The sequence below is a fragment of the Marmota monax genome, unplaced genomic scaffold (genome assembly GCF_021218885.2).
Source record: "Marmota monax isolate L192 unplaced genomic scaffold, Marmota_monax_Labrador192_F-V1.1 WCK01_AAM20220418_F8-fsc00008, whole genome shotgun sequence".
Taxonomy (NCBI): Eukaryota; Metazoa; Chordata; class Mammalia; order Rodentia; family Sciuridae; genus Marmota; species Marmota monax.
The window spans coordinates 4,551,813-4,565,348 of NW_026694432.1; the positions used below are offsets into that span (position 1 = coordinate 4,551,813).

Below are 13,536 nucleotides of genomic sequence, written 5' to 3' on the forward strand. Positions count from 1 at the left end.
CTTTATTCCTCCCTGGCCTGATTGCTATCATTGCATGCTTGCTTCCTCTGCTCCTAGTCTTTGGGCCTTGCCATCTGGTTAAATACTTCTGTTCTAGAAAATTCAGAGGTGCCCTTCACAATAATCTCCTATTTGACTATTAATAGACTCTGTATCTTAAAATCTTCTTGTGCTCCATTCAGGTGACTGTGTGTGAGCCACCCACTTCGTCACACCATTTCATATTTATTCTATGTCCAGGAACTATTGCTTTAAGTTGAAACTTTTTTTTCTGTCCCCTCTTTCAGTGACTTCCTAGCTTAATCTCTTGATCACTGGAGACTGAAACACAAACTCTCTTCCTCTTCAAGTGTGGTAGTTAGGTTATAAGGCCAATTAGATCTTTGGAAAGAATGCTGTATACACCTCCACCCCGACTTGCTGGGGCAGAGGCAAGGAAAGGATATAAACTAGGGGCTGGGGATGTGGCTCAAGTGGTAGCGTGCTCGCCTGGCATGCGTGCTGCCTGGGTTCGATCCTCAGCACCACATACAAACAAAGATGTTGTGTCCGCCGAGAACTAAAAATAAATATTAAAATTCTCTTAAAAAAAAAAATTCCTTTCCTGCCTTTAAAAAAAAAAAAAAGGATATAAACTATTGTTTTCTCTCTGAAGATAATTTCAGTATAAACTATGGGAGTGTATTTTCCTTGTTTTTTTTTTCTTTTTTCTTGAAAGAAGAGCTGACTAAGGTACAAAGAGAGGCTGGTCTGAGACTACACAATTAGAATCAGCATTAAAAAGCACAAATAAAAAAATGAAAATAAGGGACTGGAGTTGTGGCTCAGTGGTAGAGCGCTTGCCTGGCACGTGTGAAGTACTGGGGTTCGATTCTCAGCACCGCATACATACACATAAATAAATAAATAAATTTAAGAAAGAAAAGATCCATTAACAACTAAAATAAAAGTTTAAAAAAATTAAAAAAAGAGAGAACTAGATATAGGTCTTTTGACACCTTGCCTCATATTTTTCCCATGGAATTTACTGCCTTTACATGTGATTAAGTATTACTCAATAACAGTAAATTAAGTATGAATTACATATTAACTAATGTAATTTGAGCTTTTTCAAAATGACTTTTAAAAGTTAAACAGCTCTTGGCATTGTTAATAGGACTCCAAACTGCATAATAATCTTTCAAGTGGATTTTGGGGAGATTGAGAAAGTTTCATAAATGGAAGGTAGACCAAACATTGTTCTTTTTTTCCTTTTCTCCTAGCCTTTCTTGGGCTAATTTCCCTCCCAGAATGGAAGGCTCAGTGTAAAGTGGTTGGTGGTTAAAAGAAAATGGGGCTCAGGAGAAACTATGGTGTGATTAATTCAGCTCAAACTTCTTACCCAGTATAATTGTTTCTTTCCTTTATTTATTTATTTTTTGTTGTTGTTGGAGATGGACAGAATGTCTTTATTTTGTTTGTTTATTTTACGTGGTGCTAAGGATCAAACCCAGTGCCTCATACGTGCGCTCTGCCACTCAGCTACAGCCTCAGCCCTACTTGTTTCTTTAATAAAGGGAAGATTGGTTTCTTTAAGGATAGAAAACTTTGGTGATAAGAATGTTTAGAGGAGAGTCTCAAGATATTTTACTAGAAGTGGTAATGTGGGATTGTTATTAAATTGGTTCTATTAAAATCATATTATCTATTTTCCAGCTTCATTAAGTATTAACATGAAATCAGGTAAACTAAAGGGTGAGTCTTCCTGAGACAGTCTGAAAAATCTGTGTGAAAGAATTTTAAAAGAAACTTAAGGGGCTGGGGATGTGGCTCAAGTGGTAGTGCACTTGCCTGGCATGCGTGCGGCCCAGGTTCCATCCTCAGCACCACATACAAACAAAGATGTTGTGTCCGCCGAAAACTAAAAAATAAATATTAAAATTCTCTCTCTCTCTAAAAAAAAAAAAGAAAAAAGAAACCTAAAAATTAGGTATGATTTAGGTTATGTAAAAATTAGGTATGATTTAGATTATGTAATGTACTTGAGGTCAGAGACAGATAGACGATGATCCTGGAATTGTGAAGATTTTTGTTAAAAGCAGTCCACCAGCCAGGCTTGTTTGCGTAGTGATTTGGTAGGCTGAGCAGGAGGATTTAAAGTTCGAGGCCGGCCTGGGCAACTTAGCAAGATCCTGTCTCAAAATCTAAAAGATTCAAAAGGGCTGGGGCTATAACTGAGTAGTAGAGCATCCTTGGGTTCAATCCCCAGTATGGCCCCTCACCCCTTGCCCTCTAAAAGCAGTCCACCGGCAAATGTTTACTGTGTATTAATTTAATATCTGAATATCCTTGTGCTTGCACCATTTTAAGCATTGAGAATATAGCTTTGAACAGGACAGACCCCTTTCTTTAAAACAATTTACATTTTAGTGAGGGAGACAAACCTAAGCAGTGAAAACATAAAATTATAAATTTTAGCCAAGTGCTATGAAGTTGATAAAATAAAGGGTAGAGAATGATTGGGGGCTGTCTGGGTTGGGACAGTTAGGGTAGTTATGTCTGAGGAGATGGCATGATGAGACCTGACTGATAAGGAGTCTTGGTTGGGGGTGGTAATGAATGAAAGTTTTTATTCTCTACTTAAGTTTTAGACTATTGGCCATCTAGAAGGAAATAAACTTAACAGTTTACATCATTTTATATCTAAATGTTAGTATTTTAAGTTACTATGATTTGCTTGGTGATAAAATAAACTCATATTAATTACTCAGTTTGCCATCCTGAATTTCTTGTCTACTTAGGTACAAAATTGGATCTTGAAATTACTGGTTAGAATTTTAAACTTAATTCAACAGGTCACACAGGAAGTGGGTCCTCTGGCTTAGTGATACCATGCTCACCAAACTAATGATTTCTGAAACAGATGTGCCACTGTGTTTGAGTGGCATAAGCTTCTAGAAAAGGAAAAAAAAAAAAAAAAAAAGAAAGTAAGAGATGTGTCTAATTTCAAGTTGTTTTCTGTATTTCTGCCGTTTGTGTAAAAGATTAATTCATCATAATATAATTTAAAGAAAAGTAACAGAGAGACTCATTTAGGGAAACCTCTGGCTACTCTTTGTGACACTAGGGAAAATAAGAGGTTCCTGGACTCAGGAAATTTGGTTGCCTTGGATTTATCTACTTTGTCTAAACAGTTTATATAAATTCTGACATGGTTTCTTCCCTCTGGCAGATGGCTCAATCACAAAGGAGTGAGACAGAAGCGCCTGAATGCCTGGCTGGGAATCAAGAATGAGGATGCTGATGAGTAAGTTGTCTCTAAACCTTTCTGTCAGAGGCTTTGTTCCTAGTATAAGACAGAGGCTTTCTTATCATGCTGAAAACTGGTTCTCATTGTCACTTGAGGATATTGAATGAAGAACTTTGCATCTCTTTTTAATTGAATTGTCTTAAGAGTACCCTATGGGCACTTGAGTTCAGAAACCTGCCCAGCCCCATGAAAACTGGATGCGTAAAAACTACTATTCGGATATTTATGTTTCAGCATATTGGATAAGACATGTGAATTCTATGTTTTCTGTACCATAGCAAGTAATGAATTTGTTAAAAACTACCTAACTAGCTGTGTTTATAATCCCAGTGATTTCGTAGGCTGAGGCAGGAGGTTTCCAAGTTTGAGACCAACTTAGGCAACTAGTGAGATCCTGTCTCAAAATAAAAAATAACAGGTATGGTGGTGCACACCTGTAATCCCAGTGGCTCAAGGCTGACACAGGAGGATCACAAGTTTAAACCAGCCTTAGCAATTTAGTGAACTTAGCAAGACTGTCTCTAAATAAAATATAAAAAAGGGCTGGGGATGAGGCTCAGTGGTTAAGCACCCTGGGTTCAATCCCTGGCACCTGCCTAAATAAATAAATAAATAAATAAAGGGTTGAGGCTGTACCTTTGCTAGAGTACCCCTGGGCTCAAGCTCCCCAGTACACCACAAACAAAAAATAACAACACCCAACCAAATCAAAATTTGTCATTTTATGGTTAAACATTTAGAAGAGCATTTTATTTATGAATTTGCTGTTAGATATAAATAAACTGATTATTAGAATAATATTTTATTTTATTTAATTTATTTTTTTTAAAGAGAGAGAGAGAATTTTTTAATATTTATTTTTTAGTTATTGGCAGACACAACATCATTGTTTGTACGTGGTGCTGAGGATTGAACCCGGTCCGCACGCATGCCAGGCGAGCGTGCTACCGCTTGAGCCACATCCCCAGCCCCATAGAATAATATTTTAAATATTTAAATTTTAGGACCTATTTTATCAATGAGGAAGATGAAAACTTGCCACATTATGATGAGAAAACCTGGTTTGTTGAAGATATCAATCGTGTACAAGCAGAGGACTTGCTTTATGGGAAACCTGATGGTGCATTCTTAATTCGTGAAAGTAGCAAGAAAGGATGCTATGCCTGCTCTGTGGTGTAAGTCTTTTGAAATCTTATGCATTGATTAATAGAAAATCAACGCCTCATGAAATTAGTTAACATATAGTAATAAAGACCCATGGCTTACTTAGACCATTAATATCGGTACAAAGAAAACAGTTTTAGAAAAAATAATATCTAAAGTTATCTTGGGGATTTTAATTTACATGGTAAACAGATTAGGCCTTGTGTTGTTGCTATTAGAGTTCAAGTGTCTGTGAGTCTAGAATTGAAAAAAAATTCTTTAGTAGTCTCATATGCCTAATTTAATTTTTAATTAAATTTGTTTAGGTGGTGATATAAAATGTGGATACATTTTTCTTAAGATGATCTTAGGACTTTATTGGAAAAGTCTGTTTTCTTTTTAATGGAAAGTGAAATTTGGAGATAACTATATCTTTTTTTTAAATTTACTTTTAGTTGTAGTGTTGGACACAATCCCTTTATTTATTTATTTATTTTTATGTGGTGCTGGGGATTAAACCCAGGGCCTCACACATGCTAGGCAAGCATTCTACCACTGAGCTACAACCCCAGCCCAAGATATCTCTATCTTAATCAGAATTTGCCTGAGTGTTATGTATATTCCTTAAGAAGGCACATCTTCTTTGACACAGTTTGTACTTAGAAGATGATATGATGGTGAGGGCAAGATTTGGTGCCAGATATAATGGGTTCAGATGTAGGTTCTAACTGCTTATCAGCTGTGTAACTCTGGGTAAATTACTTAACTGTTCTTTGCCCAGTTTCTTTATCTATAAAATGAGGGTAATATATATATATATATATATATATATATATATATATATATATATATATATATATATATAGTAGTATGCTTTAAATAGGGCATAATAAGTAAATGTTACCTACTACTATTGTGATATAATTATGCTACTCCTGGGTATGGCAGAAGGCAAAATAAAGATGACAAAGTTATTGTGCCCTCAAAGAAAGTAAGGATAGACAAAGGGCATTCATATTAATCTGCTTTGTTTGATCATCCTGCCTTCAGTAGTCAATTTATGTCATGGATTCAAGTGTTTGAATCAAGTTTGCCAGGTTTCAAAAACCACATTTTTCAGTTGCATCAGGCTTTCTTCATTTCATAAATTATTTAGGATAAACAAAATCACTATGAAATAGGTATCACTAGTAGGTTGGTCACATGTAGAACTGCTAATTATGGTGAAGAAAAAGAAGTTTGGGGCTGGACTTTGAAAGGATGGTTGTTTATGGGCAAAAAAATGGGAGTGCATCATAAAGTGCATTGGTTTACTGTCATCCAAAGATAGAACTACTTGCAACATTTCATTTCTCTTTGACCTGTGCTGCTGAAGTCATCTGAATGGAAATGACAGGGGAGGATAGTTTTTGCAAGATTTGGAATCTTTTAAGAAAAATAGATCCCAATTAGATCCTAATTCATGTTTGTATAGATATGTCAAAATATTTACATTCCACTGTTCAGGCCTAATTAAAAATAAGTGAAAAGATCTTATATATTAAGAATACTTAATATTAATTGATCTATGCATTCAGCACAGATCTATCAGAATCCTAGCTAGGTATTTGCAGAAACTGACAAGATGTTCCTAAAATTCGTAGGAAAATGCAAGGGATCCCGAGTAGCCAAAATAACCTTTAAAAAATAGAAACAAGTTGGAGAAGTCACACATTGATTTCATAAGTTATTACAAAGCTATATTAATCAAGACTTGTGTGGTACTGAGAAGGGTAGACATGTAGATCAATGAATAGAATTGAGAAATAAACTCTGCATTCAATATGTCTGTCTGTGGCCAAACCTATAAGAGGGTGAGGAGAACACAATTTTACAAGCTTTGTCTGATTGACAAAATATGGGTTTTGACAAAAAATGGGTCCCCTCCTTTACATAACAATTGCTCTCAGACTTCTGACCATTCATTGTCCCTTTTTCATTAACTGCCTTAACATTTTTCTCTGGTGTCTCTTTGTAGTGCCGATGGGGAAGTGAAACACTGTGTGATCTACAGCACTGCTCGGGGATATGGCTTTGCAGAGCCCTACAACCTGTACAGCTCACTGAAGGAGCTGGTGCTCCATTACCAGCAGACATCCCTGATTCAGCACAATGACTCCCTCAACGTTAGGCTTGCCTATCCTGTTCATGCACAGATGCCTTCACTCTGCAGATAAAGAGGGAGTGGGAAGAGAGGTGGCTCTCTAGCATTTTTTTCTACAGTTTTTATTAGACTACGATGAGGGCATTCTTTCTACGTAGACTGCTTGTTTTGCACAAGAAGTGATTCTGTGAATGTGAAGTGGAAGTGGAGAGGCCGAGCAGTAGCTGGCCAGGATGGGGGGAATCAGGGGCCTGGGGTCTCTGGGACTCAGCTGTGCTGCTGCACTGACATACTAACCTGGAAGCAGATGTTGTTTTGGAAAGTCTATTTCATTGGGGTTTTTATTTTTGTTTAGCCAGGCACCCTCTACAGAAACACTAGGCTTGATGGGGTAGAGGGTGGGAGTCGTACTTGGAAACATCTGAAGAGTCCATGTCCTCTTTTGTTCTTCAACTCTGAGAATGCAGCAGAGACATGGCTCTTTTGGGAGTTCAGATTTGCTTTAGCAGTTTCTCTTCTCCTGCAAAAGATGACTGTTTCGTTCTATGGTAGGATGGGATTTGGTTTAAAAAAAAAAAAAAAAGACAACCAAAGCAAAGTAGGAAGGTTTGGGATTTCATTTAAAGAATCTAAGCAAGGGGTTAAAAAACCCCTTCAACTGAAGGTACTTTATTTCTTACCAACATAATTTAGGCTTCAGCGTCTCACTATCTCCTCCCTCTAAAGAAGCATTTATGTTTAGACACCAGCAAAACAATGTTTGTTGCCAGACTAAGGTCTAAGGAGAGAAAGTGGCACTAGTAACTAAATGCATACTTCTGTACCAAAACTTGAAAATAAGAAAACTAGAAATGTGAGTTTTAGCAAACACTAAACTGGTTGATGTATTTCCTTCTGCCCTGCCCTTGTTTCTCAGATGAGAAATAGCATTCTTTTTGTGGGGATAGTGAGCTTTGAATCATAAAACAAAGTTGGTGCTTGTGTGGTGTTTCCCTAGCCTAAAGAATGATCTGTTGTTTGAAAACCTTTGTAACTTGTTTGTATGAGTAAAGAAAAGGTGCAATCCAGTGCTTTTAGATGGCTTGATATACCAAATAATGATATAGAACAACATTCTTACATGTGCTTCCCCAAGTTTAAAGGCCCTGCAAAAATACTATAAATGATTTAATTTCCTTTCATCTACCCCTCCTTTGCTTTGGTAGGGCTCGGGAGCCTACTTGGCTAAGGAGGGGAATCAGATTGTGGTCAGGGACACCTCAGTAAATCACAGACCCAGAGGCCCTGGTGTCCAGGGTGAGGGTCACGCCACATTACACTGTGCTTCCATATAGTGGTTTTGAAGCTTTTGCAGGGAGAAGATGGCTTGGAGTTTAGACTGTTAGTAGAAGCCATCTGGAAGCTTTTGTCTTTGCCTTTTTTGTGATCCTGCCATTAGGGCAATGTGCACAGTCTGCCCTCATGCTCCAGTGGCTGTAATCTTAGGCCAGGAATCTTCTGCTCCATGTGGCTTAAGCCTTCCAGCTGAGTGAAGCTAGGCGAGCTGAGTGGAGGGCAGGCATCAACTTCTGCCTCCATTTTGCCCCACACTCTCCAGTCAGCATTCATTTGACAAATACAGTCCAGCTGCCTCTGAGCCAATCCTGGAACCATAGTGGGCTTAGTGTGAGTCAGCTGTTTTGAGTCCAGAGCTTTGCAGTCAGGCATCCTGGTTGAGCTAGTACCTGGATCTTGGTTCCTAAGGCTTATAGCTAGGAAAGCTCTAGTTTTGGGGCTGAAAAACAAATATTACTTTCCCTGAGCATTATCTTGGTGACAATATCTAGAATGGACTAGAATTATATAGACAGACATAGATTAAAAGTTTTTGAAAAGACTTCCAGAGTTACTAACAATGAGGATAGGAAGGAAAGGGCATATCTTTTTGGCTTTTCCTTGTTTACATTACACTTTAAGGATTGGGTTGAGATAGAGACAAATGAAATCCCTCCACCATCACTTAAGTCCTTAACTGATAGCTAGCACATCCTTTCCCCAAACTGCCAGATTGAAATCTTGCTGAAAGGTTTACTGAGTAATAGGAGGCTAATTGCTGGTGGTCACCCCAGGGTGGCTTTGCATCCGGTGTTGAACCTGCTCAAGTAGTTACATGCTCAAGATTGGGTGCAAGGAATCCCTCCTATCAGGTACTAAAATTTAATGTGTTCTGAATGTCTCTTACAATAAACCAAAATGGGATAGGATACATACGTCTGTAGTGTTGAACAATATATCAGGGTAGTTTGTACCCTGTTGGTCAGATGTTGAGAGTGTGCAGCATGAGAGCAGAGCACTATCTTACTATCTACACTTGGGTTGACTGTGGAGGACTGCTGTTTTTCATTCCTACATTCCTCCCTGTACCCCTTTTTTCCTTTTCTCATTCTTGAATTCATTGTTTTGTGGGATCTGAGATCAAGGATCATTTGAGAAATTTTAAGGTGTTTTTTTTTTTCTGACCAGTTGCCACATGATTTGCTTGATTCTGAGCCAGCATAAATGGCATATGGTCCGTTCTGCTAAATAGTGACCCTAGTGTGTGTGGCGGGGCAAGCTCACTCCATGGCTGGGGAGCAGGTCTTGGCCTTTTTCATGAGTATAGTTCTGTGTCCTGTCCTGTGACCTGGGCCCTGAGATTTTTCTCTCGGCATCTTAACTGCATTCTCACTGAGGCAGAGACAAACCAAGACCAGCGGGGCCCATTATTCTCCTGGCTAGATAAACCAGCCACCAACATGAAGGCAGCTTGGGGCTGGCTGGACACAGGTCCAAGGCCTACCTTTTTTCCAGGTGGAGCTTTCATCACTGAACAAGGCTCTCTCTACCTGGCTAGATGCCAAACCTTGGCCATGGTTCAGGCCTGGATAGATTGCCTGTGTCCTTATCATTGATCTGGCCAAGGATAAAGACCTCCTAACACCTCTACTCTTCCTTCTCCCAAGACTTGATGGGCTTTCCCATTTACTTTAGACCTCATATACTCTGAAGAAGCTCTGAGAACCAATTTGGTATCTTCTTTGGGTCTCTTCTTCTTGCTGAAAAGAAACTAGCCCTATGCATTCTATTGAGTGAGTCAAGAATTACATTTGGGCAGTTCCTGGTTTCTAGGTTGATCTCTGCTGCCCATTAAGACCCCATAATAGGCCTCTGTGAGGTTTCAATGGCCACAGAAACCAGAGGGTCCAGAAGAGACCTGCCTGGCCCCCCAGCTGACAACTGTTCAGCCTTGCTTTAGCTCCAGCCATTTGTGACAACCAACATTATTTCCTTACAAATTCCAGCATGTGACTTTGGTGCCCTGTTGTTACTTGTGAAAAGCCTATTCTGTTGTCTTTGATGTAGTCAAAATTCATGTAGTTTACGTAAAAATATCTGATTCACAAGGAAGCCAACATGTGTCTTGTGTTGGGACAATTCATAATGTAGTTCCTAGACCACTTTTGCAAATTGTTCTTGTCACCAAATGTGTTCAGACATTGCTGTGCAGTTGTGGGTGAGGGTGGGGGGAAGGTGAGGAAGACAATTTTGTGGCTTTTGTTTTTTACCTTCCCCAAGAGGGGATAGTCTGGCCAACTTGCTGCAGTAATGCAATAAAGACATTGCAATAAAGCACCTTTTTGTCTTGATGCTATGGAAGGGTGAGCTGGGGCAGGGGGTGGGGCAAGGGCAAGGTAAGAGGACTAGGGTGTTGAAAAACCAGTGACACTCCCAGTCCTTCTAATAAACACCAAAAGATCAGTCCTGAGGCTGAACTGGAGGTCACAAGGTGTTCCTTTCCTCCACTGAAGAGGAAGACCCTAACTGGCATTACCATGAGCCCTGTCCACCCAGACACTGAGAAAATTATATCTGAGGGCCATTTCCTCCCCTTCTAATAAGCTCATCACATATTTCTGCCTAGAAAGAAAAGTTTTCACCTTCTACTCTGGGGGCAGGGTAAATGGACTGTCTTAGGGTCTTATCCTTTTGTTTTCCTAGGCAATTGTCACTATACTTAAAGGCACTTTGTTAAGGTTCCTATGTGCTAGGAATATAATCAGCAAACATGACAATGTATCCTGTCACACAGTATGTTGTAGTTCTCATCCATGTGTCTCAGGCCTCACACAATTATACATCAATTACAAAATCAGATTGAGCAGGGAATGGTCCGTTGTTCTAAGTGACTGCATGTGTCCTTCCTCCCCTCTATACACTTTAAACATACAAGGCGTGGATGAGTTCCCTTAAACCTAGATTTAAGAGGTGGGGAAAATGTGCTGAGGACACTCAAAATTCCTTTCTTATCTCCTGCCTAGTCCTGTCTTTCGACTTCTACCTGCCATCTATCTGGTCATTTCCACTGGGAACTAGAGTGGCCCATAGGCACTTCAAACTTGTTTACTTCAGAGAAAACACATGGTTGGCTATGAATTCCCTTCTCGTCCTACCACCAGACCTACAAACACCCTATATCTACAGAAGTCCTCTCAGTCCCACCTTTAATCACAAAGATATCTTCCAACAAAAGCCTATCTCCTCAGCACATATTTTGGACTCTATTTTTCTCCCACATTCTCAGGGAACTCTCTTATGTGTAGCTGCTTACAAGCTTATAATTGTGTCACCATTCCTGGCTCCCATGATCAATTACCATTTTTTTTCATTATTGTTTGGTTATCTCTCATTCTGTATGTCCTCAATCCCTACTCAATCCCATATCCTTTTCCTTATTTTCCCCACCCCTCAAAGCCACACCTTTTGAAAGACCTGCCTAAATGTCTTTATTTCCTCACCTGAAGCATTTTAGTACAGGTTCCACTATCCGAAACTGCCGACTTCGATGTCTTCAGTATCCATTTCTGTTGACTGTTCTTCATGGAAAGCTCTTTCATTGACTTCATTACAATTCATTCGCCTAGTTTTTCTGATGTTCCTCCAGCCTTCCTCTCATATAAGCCTTTTTACCTAACCATTTTCTCCACATCCATGAATCCACCCACCATCTCTAGGCCAGTTGCATCTATTTCTCCTGCCAGAGACTGAATGTGCAGGGTTACCTTCTGGTCCTGGTTTCTTCCATTGTTTCATATTTTGCTGAATGGAAATTGGGTTCATTTTGGCATAAGCCAGAAATGTAGTCAACATCTTTTTTTTTGGTAGATGGACACAGTACCTTCATTTACTTATTTTTATGTGGTGCTGAGGATCGAACCCAGTACCTCACACATGCTAGGTGAGCGCTCTACCACTGAGCTACAACCCCAGCTGTAGTCAACATCTTTGATAGCCTTGTTCCATATCTATAAAACCCTCTGCCAACCCTTATTAATTTTACCTTCTAAACACCAGTGAAACCATCAATTCTCTAAATTCATTGCTTTGCTACAGAGCCTAATCCTAATACTAGGTCTCCCTTCCTCCATTCTTGCCCCCTCAAATTCATTCTCATTATGGCGATCAGTTATCTTTTTAAACTACAAACCTGAACCTGTGTAAAACATTATAACTTTCAATTGTTCCTAGGGCAAATCACAATTTTTTTTTTTCTTTTGCTGTATTGCTCGGGCTGGCTCTGAACTCTTGGGCTCAAGTGATTCTCCTGCCTCAGCCTCAGCTGGGATTGCAGGTGCCTGTTACTGTACACTGCTACATTACAAAATGTAAGTCTATAAAATGGATTTTGTAATGTTGCAAACCTCATTTCTCTTTTCAGTGGCTCCATCCTCCCAGCTAATCCCAGAGTTTTGGGGCTTCTCATTCTGCACATTCTCTGGGAAATCCTCAGAGAGCTTTAAATAACCATTTCTTTCCTGTCGGCCCTAAATCTGTGTCCATCTTCCCATGCTTTCCCTACTTCCTCAGATTAAGGTTTTCTCTTCACTGTTGCTATCCTAGTTCAGACCACTTTATGAGTCACTGCATCATGCTCTCTCTGGCCTATCTGCTCAATGCAAGCCTGACTGTATTAGCCAGAGTGATCGTCATAAAACATAAATTTGAAGTTGCCTCTCAGAATTTCCTCACTCCCCTTAGGATAATTCAGTGTTTTTCAAGGACAGCACCATTGGCACTTGAGGCATGTACCCTATGCATTTGCACTACACAATGCTTGGTGTCCTAGGGCTTCTTCCCATTTTTATTTCAAAACCCATAAGAAGGCAGTTCTCTTGAAACTGCAAAATCTGCTTCCTTCCATCTGCTTCACCTATATTTATGGTACGGTGCTTCTGACCAGATCCTGACCTATGTGGGGCACTCATCTCCCAAGCTGTCCTCCTGGATCCTGCAACCTGTCTTCCCAATGCCCAGTGCAGGCAGCCCATGATTTGCTGTCTATAAATAACTGAAGGAAGAAGAAAGTGAAATCAAGAGGATCAGAAAGCTAAAATGTCCCTGCAGGTGGATAGAGCACGCCCTCTGGTGGCCACCACCTTCCCCATGCAGGATGACAAAAGGCTGCAGAGTACAGGAGGCACCCCTCCAGCCATTGACTCAAAGGTAGTATTCTGTCTCCCAGTCTCCTGACCCCTCTCCTTGAGACCTAGGCATTGGATTGTGGGACATTCAGTACAATGTCAGTGCATGATGGTTTGGCATGGAGGCACCCCTAGCGTTGATACTCCACCAAGCCCCACTCCCTGCCCTGTGATGCCGTCTCCTGACTCCCCCTACACCAACAAACATCTTTCCTTCTCTTCTGCATTACTCACAAAGTATAGCTCTACTCAAAGAAGAATGCACACAGCAATGTCCACCTTTACTGCTGGGGCATACCTGACAAACATCCCAGGAAGGGTTTGCTGGCTACAAATACTAAGGACTTAACCACTGAACAGGCAGTTTTCTATTTTCATCTCACTTGACCACTCACCATTTTATCAAGTAACTATTCCATTTTGAAACTCTTCTCTTGGATTTTATGATTCCTCTTCTGGTTGCT

General features: G+C 39.9%; 1 protein-coding gene across 1 annotated transcript in view; it reads left to right on the plus strand.

The window, feature by feature from the left end:
- Window positions 1-10,226, plus strand: part of Pik3r3 (phosphoinositide-3-kinase regulatory subunit 3) — a 78,453-nt gene extending 68,227 nt beyond the window's left edge. Inside the window, exons 8-10 of the mRNA XM_046469345.2 lie at window positions 3,212-3,286; window positions 4,294-4,464; window positions 6,450-10,226. Of these exons, the coding sequence (XP_046325301.1) occupies window positions 3,212-3,286; window positions 4,294-4,464; window positions 6,450-6,648 (445 nt within the window). The 3' untranslated portion in view covers window positions 6,649-10,226. The remainder of the gene's footprint in view (window positions 1-3,211; window positions 3,287-4,293; window positions 4,465-6,449) is intronic.
- The last annotated feature ends 3,310 nt before the right edge of the window (window positions 10,227-13,536 follow it).